The sequence below is a fragment of the Aristolochia californica genome, unplaced genomic scaffold (genome assembly GCF_029961685.1).
Source record: "Aristolochia californica isolate CCGP_79_NKW_82.1479 unplaced genomic scaffold, dmAriCali1.0.hap1 SCAF_3, whole genome shotgun sequence".
Lineage (NCBI taxonomy): Eukaryota > Viridiplantae > Streptophyta > Magnoliopsida > Piperales > Aristolochiaceae > Aristolochia > Aristolochia californica.
Window position 1 is genome coordinate 7,791,670 of NW_027181992.1, and position 11,518 is coordinate 7,803,187.

At 40.3% G+C, this 11,518-nt stretch overlaps 2 protein-coding genes across 4 annotated transcripts; one reads left to right on the top strand and one right to left on the bottom strand.

Moving 5' to 3' along the window:
* Nucleotides 1-4,330: 4,330 nt before the first annotated feature.
* LOC137960257 (uncharacterized) lies at nucleotides 4,331-5,966 on the bottom strand. The gene is made up of 5 exons (XM_068807819.1): nucleotides 5,615-5,966; nucleotides 5,190-5,477; nucleotides 4,940-4,980; nucleotides 4,702-4,785; nucleotides 4,331-4,599 (listed from the first exon to the last, which is right to left on the bottom strand). The coding sequence occupies exons 2-5, from the start codon at nucleotides 5,293-5,295 to the stop codon at nucleotides 4,525-4,527; spliced, it is 306 nt and encodes a 101-aa protein (XP_068663920.1). The 5' UTR covers nucleotides 5,296-5,477; nucleotides 5,615-5,966; the 3' UTR covers nucleotides 4,331-4,524.
* Nucleotides 5,967-7,245: 1,279 nt separating this feature from the next.
* On the top strand, nucleotides 7,246-10,445 carry LOC137959138 (transcription factor BHLH42-like). 3 transcript variants are annotated; one of them, XM_068806459.1, is made up of 8 exons: nucleotides 7,246-7,595; nucleotides 7,683-7,976; nucleotides 8,098-8,194; nucleotides 8,307-8,321; nucleotides 8,416-8,472; nucleotides 8,569-9,588; nucleotides 9,682-10,167; nucleotides 10,230-10,445. In XM_068806459.1, exons 1-8 carry the CDS (start codon nucleotides 7,492-7,494, stop codon nucleotides 10,308-10,310), a joined length of 2,154 nt encoding a protein of 717 aa, XP_068662560.1. In that variant the 5' UTR covers nucleotides 7,246-7,491; the 3' UTR covers nucleotides 10,311-10,445. The 3 variants fall into 3 exon arrangements, with proteins under 3 accessions (XP_068662560.1, XP_068662561.1, XP_068662562.1); XM_068806460.1 differs by having other exon boundaries at nucleotides 7,683-7,943; XM_068806461.1 differs by having other exon boundaries at nucleotides 7,722-7,976.
* Nucleotides 10,446-11,518: the final 1,073 nt, after the last annotated feature.

Below are 11,518 nucleotides of genomic sequence, written 5' to 3' on the forward strand. Positions count from 1 at the left end.
TTTTTTTTCCTTCTTAATGGATGCTTGAACATGCTTGTTATTTTATATTGCATGAAGAAGCATGATATGGAGGCTCCATAAGCTGGTGAGAATGAAAAATGTCTTTGCCTTGATTATTCAATAAATACATTGTCTGTGAGCAATTACTTATCCTCATGGAGCTAGTTTTTGACTGCTTATTTTTCATTAGAGCAAATGATGTACCCCTTTCTTCCACCTGTCATACAATTAACCTTAAAGCCTACTTATGGCAGATCAATACAAAGAAATTTTGAGCTGGGTGTGTTGCACTCTTCCATTGAAACTTTGAAAACAAGGTTGAGAAGACTAAGTGCCAAAGAATTTTAGACTAAGTTTATTATAAGAAAAGAGCGCACATAAATGACAATGGATTTTGGTTTATTTTTTAGGGTATGATTACCAGTAGTCTTTTTGTTAAAGAATGGTCCTACATGGATTAATGAGTACAAAGATGTTGAGGGTATTAGTTGGGAAATAGGTTTCTTAAGTTGGCTAGTCATTTTGGGATAGGCATTGGACCCAACTTTATATGATATCAGAAAGGGTACTCATGTGGCCAACACCTAAATTATTCACTTGTAGAGCCACAAAAGAGACATACACGTAAAATTATCCACTTGTAGAGCCACAAAAGAGGGCCTACACCTAAAAATTATCCACTTGTAGAGCCACAAAAAGATAACCTACACTTAAATTATCCATTTGTAGAGCTACAAAAAATGGCCTACACGTGACAGAGAGTGTTAAGGAATAATCCCATATGGATTGGTGAATACAAAGATCTTGAGTTTATTAGTTGGGAAATACGTTTCCTAAGTTGACTAGTCATTTTAGGATAGGCCTTGGACCCAACTTTACACTTTTTATTGTGGACAAATGCTTTAAGATTTGTTGGAAGATAGGGTCCAAGCCCACACTACCAAAGAAGGTTCACATATCCAAGTGTTGGAAGATGGGCTCAAGCCCATAAGACCAAGGAAGACTCATGCATCCAAGAGATATAGAAGACGGACTCAAGGCCCATATATAAAAAGAACGCCATAAGCCTACTTACCATGATGATAAATAAAGGGTCATCTCATAAATATGGCATTGATGTAATTAGGTTAAAACCTTAAGTTCAGGTATATTATTATAATACAGTAATTTCATTAATCTATAAATTGAGCTTCAGGGGGAGGGTTAAGAAATCAAGTCCATAACCTTTTCTCCTCCAATTTTTTGCCAATGGTGTCTCTCTCATTTTTCTCCATGACCTAAATTCATGGAGTCCTAAAAATCAACATGGTATCATATCATTGATTTTTAGGACCAAATCTATGGTTTTCAAGATTAAAAAAAAACCATTATTTTTTTCTTTGCATACTTTGCTTACTTTTAGTCATATTGTTGTTATTTTTTATTTTTATTCTTACCCTATTCAGTTGGCTTTCTCACTACCATTGCTGCCATAGACCCGAGTTAACTTTCAATCTCTTCTCTCTTTGACGGGAAAAAAAACAAGAATTTGGAGAAAGGAGGAAGGAGAAATATCAGTTTCTACCAGTTTTGCTCGGCCCGTGCTGCTTCACCGACCTCTATTCTAGCAAACTCATCACCAGCTCTATCTCTACGGAAACAAAAATATGTTATATTTTTTCTCCGAAACTCTCTGCTGCTGCATGTTTGTATTGTTGCTTGACTGGAAAATAACTGGTTGGCATCCGAAAATAGCATTGGAGACGACAACTTCTCACGCCACGGAGGTCTCACTAGTCACCGCGACGATACATCTCTGCTCTCTCTAGTTTTTCGCTCTATTCGAAACCGGAGAAGACGACTCTGTTGTGAGACTGTCGAGTCCAGTTTCTGCTCTGTGAGGAAGATGACTCGTTGTTCAGCGCTGTGAGGAAGACGAAGGCATTCCGAGAGTCCTTCGACATGGTAAGTTTCTGGACTATTTCCGCCGAGAGTGCTTCGACGTCGTGAAAAAAAAAAGGATCTGCTTGGTTGTCGCGGGACGATTCTACTGTACCGAGTTGTTCGGTGTCGTGGGAAAGAAAGAGACGATACTATTGTCGATGGTGTTGGGAAAGAGTCCAGAATCCGAATTTTTTTTTCGAACAGTCGAGTCTTTCGGGCGTGAAGAAGATGACACTGTTGAAAAATTTACGTTTCCTAACTTAGGAAACTTATTAAATCCGGGTCGCTCGCCTGTTCTGACCAGTCCGAGTTCAACCAACGACAGTTCTGCTAACCCGAGGATGCTCCTGTTCTGCTGAGCCAACTCGGAGCGAGTCAACCCAGTCCGGGTCAACTAGATCTGAGTCAACTGACTCGGACCACTAATGTTTCTGCCTCGGTATACGTATCAGGGTCCCAAAGCTTATACATATTTCTACCGCGACTCAGATATACTGGTGGTCTACTATTTGACTCAATGCGACTCGGTAAATTTTTTCTTTGGCTGGATTATTACTTTGAAGAATTGACATATTACTCTTTGGTCAGCATATTATTTGGTACAAATATTTGCATTAGTTTATTTCATGGATAAATTTTACAAGGATTATTTTGGTTCGTGTTATATAGGCCCAAACCCATTCCAGTAGCTGCTATCATGTCTCTTTGGATGAGACACTATTATTGAAGAAGAGGTGACCTCAGTCTATGTTACATCACCGTGACAGAAGAGCTTATTACTATATCCACTACCTGTAAGGACATCTATGTTATTTCACCGTGATGGAAGAGTTTATTACTAACTCTATGTTATACCCCCATGAATTGCCATTTATTACTCCTACCACTTGAGAGTCGTTGTCCTGTGGAGAGACACGGTACCACTTGAGAGTCGTTGTCCTGCGAAGAGACACGGTGATGGAGTTTTTTTATTACACTTCCGAACAACGTATTACCTACATTAATAGGAGTGGCACTGCCTATAGAAGATAGGAGGGTGTCGAACATCCAGCATGAGTTATAAGAGTGAATTAAAGAGCAATGTCATACGACTTGAAGTGATTATACTCTCACTTTTTTTATGTCAGCTGGGCCTCATGAACGAGAGCACCAGTGTGAGGGGGAGTGTTGGAAGATGTGCCACATTATACAAAAAAAGATTTTATACATCATTTGCAACAAGTTGGGAGTTCATGTTGTTCTCTCACCCCCAGCTTGAGGGGGAGTGTTGGAAGATGTGCCACATTATACAAAAAAAGATTTTATACATCATTTGCAACAAGTTGGGAGTTCATGTTGTTCTCTCACCCCCAGCTTGAGGGGGAATGTTAGAAGATAGGGCCCAAGCCCACACGACCAAGGAAGGACTACATATCTAAGTGTGTTGGAAGATGGACCCAAGCCCATAAGACCAAGGAAGATCCATGCATCCAAGAAATATAGAAGACGGGCTCAAGGCCCATAGATCAAGGAGAACACCCATAGGCCCACATACAATGATGGCAGGATGGTAAATAACGGGTCATCTCATAAAAATGGCATTGATTTAATTAAGTTAAAGTTCCAGGGTTAAAACCCTAAACCCTAAACCCTAAGTTCAGAGGTATTATTGTAATACAATAGTTTCATTAATCTATAAATTGAGCTTCAAGGGGAGGGTTAGGAAATCAAGTCCATAACTTCTTTTCCTCCAGTTTTCTCCCAATGGTGTCTCTCTCATATTTTTCCATGACCTAAATTCATGGAGTCCTAAAAATCAACAAGATTTTTGGAAGAAATGTATCAATTGATTTGTACAGTAACATTCTTAAGATCCAATAAGTATAAGCACTGGGAATCCTGCAGTAATGAATCGATTACAAATTCTCCCAATTGTATCCATCTGTTAGATTGTTATCAACACCAGCCAGTATAACCAGACAGCACAAAGCATATGTAGACAGGCATTAATCTCTGGACACTGGACTAGTATTATGGACTATGAAAACTGACATGGCCAGCATGCTCAACATGGAGTCCTTGCAACTCGGCCAACTTTTATCCAATTTAGACGTATCACACCCACCTAAGCTACCAAAACCAATTCAATCCATCCTGAGTTCCCGTTCAACATACATACACTTGGACTAGAATTTACAAGTCATCAGCTAAGAGCTACAAAACTAGCAAAGTCTGAATGGCCAGCATTTTGTCAGATTTTGGAAAGACCTCACAGGTGAAATAAACATCGAAAAACAAATGAGTAGTTCAACATAGAAAGACAAATGCACCTCCTACGTTATGACATCCAGAAAAAACAACCAATTCTACATCATAACACAAGCTATTCTCCTTTAAAAGAGTCAAGAACTACAGCTGTATTATAAGTCTCTGAAAGGCTAGATGCCATCAAATGAGCAAAGGATCAGAAGAAAGGACAGTTAAATTAACAAAGATTTATTATTGAAGATTCAACATTTAAACATTTTTGGCATTAAGAACTGGCAAAGCTTTGTTAAGATTTCTCGGAACTCAGCTTTTGAGTTGTGGATGTGAAAGTCACTGGGTTTAATGGGTGATCCCTCACAGTAAGGTGCAGCACCGCGGGCTTCGCATAATGTCCAACCACATCAAAATCAAATTCCCTTGACACGATCTCTCCAAGATCAGCAAATAATTTGAGTATGGAGCAGAGTATAATTCTCAAATAAGTAAATGTCATGCTCACTATTACTTCAAATTTATAGACATCTGGCTTACCAAGATCAGCAGAGATGAGGGCTTCTCCTTCATAATTACGTCTTGCCAAAATGGATCCGGAAGCAGTGATAAAAACACTTCCTCCTGCACATACGACTGAATCAGGGGAGAGATCATATTCCCTACCACCTCACAGATTCTGGGGAGGTGGATAGTCTTTTCTCCAACAAAACTGACTAGCTGAAAGAACAAAACATCCAACTTCCAGTGCAATGTGTGTCACAGAAGCCTGTCATACCTCCCTTGCATCAGCTGTAGGAGCACAATATATTTCAACTCCTATAAGACAGAGATAACATTGTAAGAGGGTTTTTTTGGTAAACAGAAACATTCCTAGTGCCAGTATAACTCATCACTGAAGTCTCACTGATATGGTGATGAAGGCAACTATAGGCCATGATGTCTACATCATAATCTCAAAAAAAACATTCCTCCAACGAGATAGAAATACATAGTGCAGCACATTTCCTACACTTTATGACGCTTACCTTGAGCATATAAAGCTGTTATCAGAAGAGGCATTCTGTTCTCCCAATAGATGAGAGCACCAGTCTTTCCATCTGGGGTCTCAAATACAGGAATGGCACACCCCATCTCCAAATCCCCATATCACACGCTCTAATGAAGTTGGCATGAGCTTTTGGTGGTTGCCCACATATTGCCATTGAAAGTCAAAAAACAGAACCGTGCAGTAAAGAGTGTATCCATCCCTCTCTATGACACCCATTACAAGACATACCTTACAATTTCCAGCAAGTAGGCTGCTAGTTTATCAACTTCAGGATCAATGACAATAATTCGCATATTAGAAAACAATTTCAGAATGTCTTCAAAGAAAGAATTCGTCTGGAAATGATTTTTCAGTCCACTACTCTGCATAAACCTACCTAGGAAACAAAGTTCGGCATCTTACCTGGTACATCAATGGCTGCCACATGATAGTTTCGGAATTCCTCTTTCCCCTTTGTTGATCGACTGCCTATTGTAACACAAAAGTTTGATCCACGGGGATAACCACCAAGTAATGCTTCTGGAAACACAACTAATCGGGGACCCATATGCAGCAGCGTCCGCAATCAATCTCTCAGCTTTATCTGCCAGCAGGAATTGAGAGCACCGCTTTTTTTACTAGACAATGAATACAATTGGAGAAGAAATGCACAACGTTTTGCAACAGTAAAGAGCGTAGACCGTTCACTTAGAGGGCCCTAGAGCAGAGGAAACTCTTAACAAACCAAATCCATCAGATAAACTATAATTTTGGGGTTGTTTCCCTAGCATCAACTATCAATCTAAGAAGAAGAAGACGCACCCAGTGCAGCAGACAGTCAGAGCAGTAGTCTCTGAACCCAGATCGACTTCGGTCATGACAGGGCCATCAATTTGGGGAGGCTGAACCAGAGTTACGGAGCAATGGGCACGGACAGGAAGGGACAAGATTACGGCCCTTTAGTGTCCTACAGATAAAACGAAAGTGCACGAGCGAAAATAACCCCAAACATGTTAATGTGCATACTAGGTAATTCACTTTCACTCGTTCTTAACAAAAACAAGTGAAACTGAAATCCTAAAGCTAGTGAATTCACTTTCATTCACACCCTCACTTGCTCTCTCACTCTTGTTTTGCCCATTCGGCCCTTTCACTCTTGTATTTAGATATTATAAAATTAAGAATTTGTTTTAAGTATTTTATTTTATATATTTAATAAAATAAAATTTTAATTGATTTTTTAAATTTTTAAACAAGTTGAAATTTATCTTATTTTATTAAAAATTATTTAAATAAAAGTATCTTATAAAAATTAAATCAATTAGAGTAATTTTATAAAATAAAATACCCTCTTTTCTATTTATATAAATTCATGATTTTAATATTACATTTGATTTCTAATTTAAGAGTGAGAATTTAGATATTAAAAAATTAACAATTTGATTAAGTATTTGCATAGTATATAAGTAATTATTAGTTATTTTGTTATTTTTTATTTATTAATTTAAAAAGTTAAAATTTATTTTATTTTAGTCAAATAAAACTATCTAAAATAAAATTTAAAACTATTAAAGTAATTTTATATAATAAAATAAATTTCTTATTTATATAAATTTCTTATTTTTAATAATATATTAATGACTATTTGAAGAGTGAAAATTTGAGTGAAAAGGGTACAATAGGTCCATATGACTCTCTCCCTCTCTCTCTCTCTCTCTCTAATCTCCTTTAAATCTCATTTTAAATCTCTTAGTCAGCCACTCTCACTCTCATATGAAATAATTGTCAGCCTTCTCACATGCTTCTCAGGAAAAAAGTGATCTCATTTTAGTATCATGGGGACGCAGAATGAACCACCAAACTACATACAGCTCACAACCGACCGGACACGCCTAGGAACGAGCAGGTATGAACCGTCCGGTAGACCGACCAGTCAAAACGCACTGATATTTCCCCCAGTCGCCTCCTTTTTCGTTTCGTTTCCTCGCATTTCCCAGTCTTCGTCTTCAACTCCCATTTCTAGCTACCTTGAATCGGTCGGACCTTTCAATTTCTTGGCTTCTTTTGAGAATCGTCGGTGTAAAATACTTCTACTTTGTTGTAGAAGAAGCCGATCGCTAGTCTCGACTGAAGTGAGAGATGCTGAAGAGAGAAAAAGAGAGAGAGAGAGAAGGAGAATCCCCACTTTGTCAGCTCTCTTTTCCTGTCTAGTTTTACTGGCCATTCCCGGAACCTATCTAGTTTAAAAACAAATTGGTGAGATATAGAAGGCTCCGGCAACCGGTGGAGTGGGAGAAAAGATGGCGTGTCCGCCGAGCGGCAGGCTCCAACAGATGTTGCAGGCGGCGGTGCAAGGAGTTCGATGGACTTACAGCCTCTTCTGGCAGTTGTGCCCACAGCAAGGGTAAGGCCAATAAATGTTCTAAATGAATACAAATATGATTCACCGTGAACGAAAATATAATATCGCTTCTGTCTCTCATGGGAGCAGTGCAGTAGACTCACAAGTGGAAATTATGGTGGTGGCTAGGGTTTTGGTGTGGGGAGAGGGGTACTACAATGGTTCGATAAAGACGAGAAAAACGGTACAGCCGATGGAGGTAAGTTCAGAGGAGGCATCTCTCCAGAGGAGCCAACAGTTGAGAGAGCTTTACGATTCGCTGTCGACAGCAGAGGCTAACCAGCCAGTTCGCCGGCCGAATGCAGCACTCCAGCCGGAGGACCTAACAGAGTCGGAGTGGTTCTATCTCATGTGCGTCTCTTTCTCCTTCCCTCTTGGAGTCGGGTGAGTACTTCCATCTCTATCTCTCTACCTTCTCAGACTGTTCATTTGCGTTGTGAAGATCCATCTTGCTTCCATATATTGGCTTCGCATCCCACTGATGGGAAGTGGTATATATGTGTAGGCTACCGGGTAAGGCATACGCCAGGAGGCAACATATGTGGCTTACGGGAGCCAATGAGGCTGAAAGCAAAGTCTTCTCCAGGGCAATTCTAGCCAAGGTAAGAGAACAAAAAAACGCAGCTTGAGAATTGAAAACCTTCACTAGCTTTACTGTAATTGTCTAATTGATCGTCTTCCTGTCTGCTGCTGTCCATGGCAATGTACCCGCAGAGTGCCCGAATCCAGGTTCTTCTTCTGCTACTTTCTTTCGTTAAAAAATAAACATGACTTTGCCATCATCATAAAATGTGCTTTTTTTTTTTTTGCGTTTTTAATGCAGACAGTGGTTTGCATACCCGTCTTGGAAGGAGTTCTTGAACTCGGAACCACGGAAAGGGTGAGACGTAATCTCGATCAATTTCTGAACTGCCGAAGCGTTTCGAATCAACAATAATTAATCGAGCTCTTACCTGTGGTACCTAATCTAAAGCAGGTTCAAGAGGACTTGGGATTGGTAAAGCTCGCCAAGAGCTTCTTCTTGGATGACTCCGACCAAAAACAACAGCCTAAGCCTGCCCTTTCCGAGCAATCTACGTCGAACCCTTCATTGGCGGGTACGTCTTGCTTACAGTCTCGGCCTTTTCCCAACATGTTTACCCCGTTAGACCTTCCAGCTGGAGAGACTGACCAAGTCAACGAAGAAAAAGAGGAAGAAGAGGAAGAAGAGGAAGACGAAGAAGACGATGAAATCGACTCAGACTCGGAAGCGGAACCCCGAAAATATAGCCTGGTGAACCCGAGTCATGATGACCCCATCCAACTGTGGGGACAAATCTCTCATGACCTTCCTCCGAGTCAACCTGTAGCTGAGGCGAGTGAGTTGATGCTAATGGACATGTCGGAGGAAATCAGGTTGGGCTCGCCTGAGGAGTTCTCTAACAACTTGGACGCGGAAATTCGAATCCTAGACGCAAGCAACTCGGGTAGCCAAGCAGATCCGCAACGCCTGGTTGATTCGTACAGAATCGACTCAGATCGTGATTGGCCACTGTTGCAGGAGAAAATGAGTAGTGGCCTTTCAGGTGCTCTGCCGATACAAGAAGTAAGCCAAGAAGACGTGCAATACTTCCAGACAGTTTCAGCCATCCTCCAACGGAACTCCAGCCTATGGAGTTCTCATAACTCCTCCTCCGGCGGTTACTTGGGCTACTCACAGCAATCGGCTTTCTCCAAGTGGAGTTGCGGAGGCGAGCTTCTCCTCCGTCCCCATCCGGAGGCGGCTTCCCAGTATATGCTCAAGTATGTCCTCTTCACCGTTCCCTTCCTTCACACCAAGTCTCGAGACGACGACAACTCCCCCAAGTCCCTTGACGGAAACCCCGCCCACAAATTTCGGAAATGCACGCCTCAAGACGAACTCAGCGCCAACCATGTCCTTGCCGAGAGGCGAAGGAGAGAAAAGCTGAACGAGAGATTCATTACCCTTCGATCCCTCGTCCCGTTTGTCACAAAGGTCAGCAAATTAGTTCGTTTGATCTCCTGCTCTTGTTTAGGATTTTCACGAGTGGTTGAGGCTGATCGCTCCAGCTATACTTGTGCTGCGCAGATGGACAAGGCTTCGATTCTTGGTGATGCGATCGAGTACGTGAATCAACTGAAAAAGAAAATACAGGATTTGGAATCCCGAAACAGGAACACAGAAACGGACCAAAGATCCAAGCTGGGAACAGAGACCCACAAGTCTAATAGTTCGAAAGAGCCATCGGATCAACTAGCTAGCAACTCCGGTAAGTTTGCCGATGCAGTAGTCTCCAACCTTGCATGCGACAGAAGTAGAATTTCCACCATGGAGAGGAGGAAAGTGAGGATTGTGGAAGGGAGCGGCAACGCAAAGACTAGGGCAATAGCACCAGTCAACAACAGTCTACAGGTCTCCATAATCGAGAACGATGCACTCTTGGAGCTGCAGTGTCCTTACAGAGAAGGGAAGCTACTCGAGATAATGAAGACGATGACCCAGCTTCGGATGGAGGTGACAGCGGTAGAGTCTTCCATTACAAATGGAGTTATTGTAGCAAAACTACGCGCTAAGGTAAATCCTTGACCAGTATCCTTCATTCATCCAATTTGGTAACGAATTCATTAAAATTTCAGGTGAAGGACAAAATAAACGGAAAGAAAGTTAGCATCATGGAAGTGAAGAAGGCGATTCACCAAATAATTCCTCACCATTGAACTCGACAATAATACAGAACACAGACACCTATACTTAAACCTGTTCATACCCCAGGAAAGAAAACAAGCAAATGAATGATCACATGCTACTTGTATTATAAATATGTACACATCGTTGTCTCTCTTTTAGTGTCTAATTGATCATCATGTTTTTTTATTGTAAAATGTTCTTAAATCAAACACTTTGTTACTTTCCTTATGTATCATGAACCATGCTCATCTACAAGTCACAAGTAGTGAAAGAGTTTTAGGTGAAAGTGATGATTAACCCTTTACTAAGAACTCTATAAAGTGAACATGCACCATCAAGTTCCCCCTGGTTCCCTCTTTTAAGTGGGCATGTAGTCTAAGCTCACTTGTTCCCTTTTTTTGGCAAATGTTTGATCCCATCAATCGATTTTACTAAATCACCGTTCACTTTGCTATATTTATCGTAATGTTAGTGTCTTCATTTTGTCATTCAAAATTTTTTAAATCCAAAATCGGCATCGACCATAAACTCGTTAAAAAACTAAATTTTTATAGTAGGGAAAATAATTGAGGCATAAAGTTTTTAAATATCAGGTAAAATATAGTAAGCTTGATTACCAAACTAAGCATGAAAACTTACAATTTAGAAATTGTTCTTTTGTAGTCCTTTATGGATGTGACCAGTTCTTTTTAAGGGGCAAATTTTTACTCGACCTGGTAGTGACTCTCAAAACTAACCCATTTATTTGGTCTGGACCCAATTCAGGTTAAGAATGATTGTGTTGGTTTATACACATGATCTAGTTGTTAATTGAGCCACATTTAAATTTGACTTTCTACTCAATAGATCCTAGTTAAATGATTCAAAGAGCAAGAATTAGACCAAACCATCCAATTCGAGTAAGGGGACCAAATTGATGGTTCTCATATATCCCTAAGGTAAGTTGATAGAGTACCAAAAAAAACCCACAAAAAAAATAGAAAGTAAGAGGGTGCCTAGCAAGGAGGGGCCGAGAAGAAATTCTCCATGGCTTTGCATGGAGGCACCAATTCATGGGAAAAGACTGGATTTTTTAAGCTAGTCAAAGTAAAGTCAAAAACAATCTTAATTATCAATTTCTTGTAGTCTTCTCCTTTTACATATTTTTAAATATTCTTTTGTTATTTTTTAAGATATTCATTGAGCTAAATCAAATCCAACCCATCCTGGGTCTAGGTTCAAGATCCCATTTGGCCCA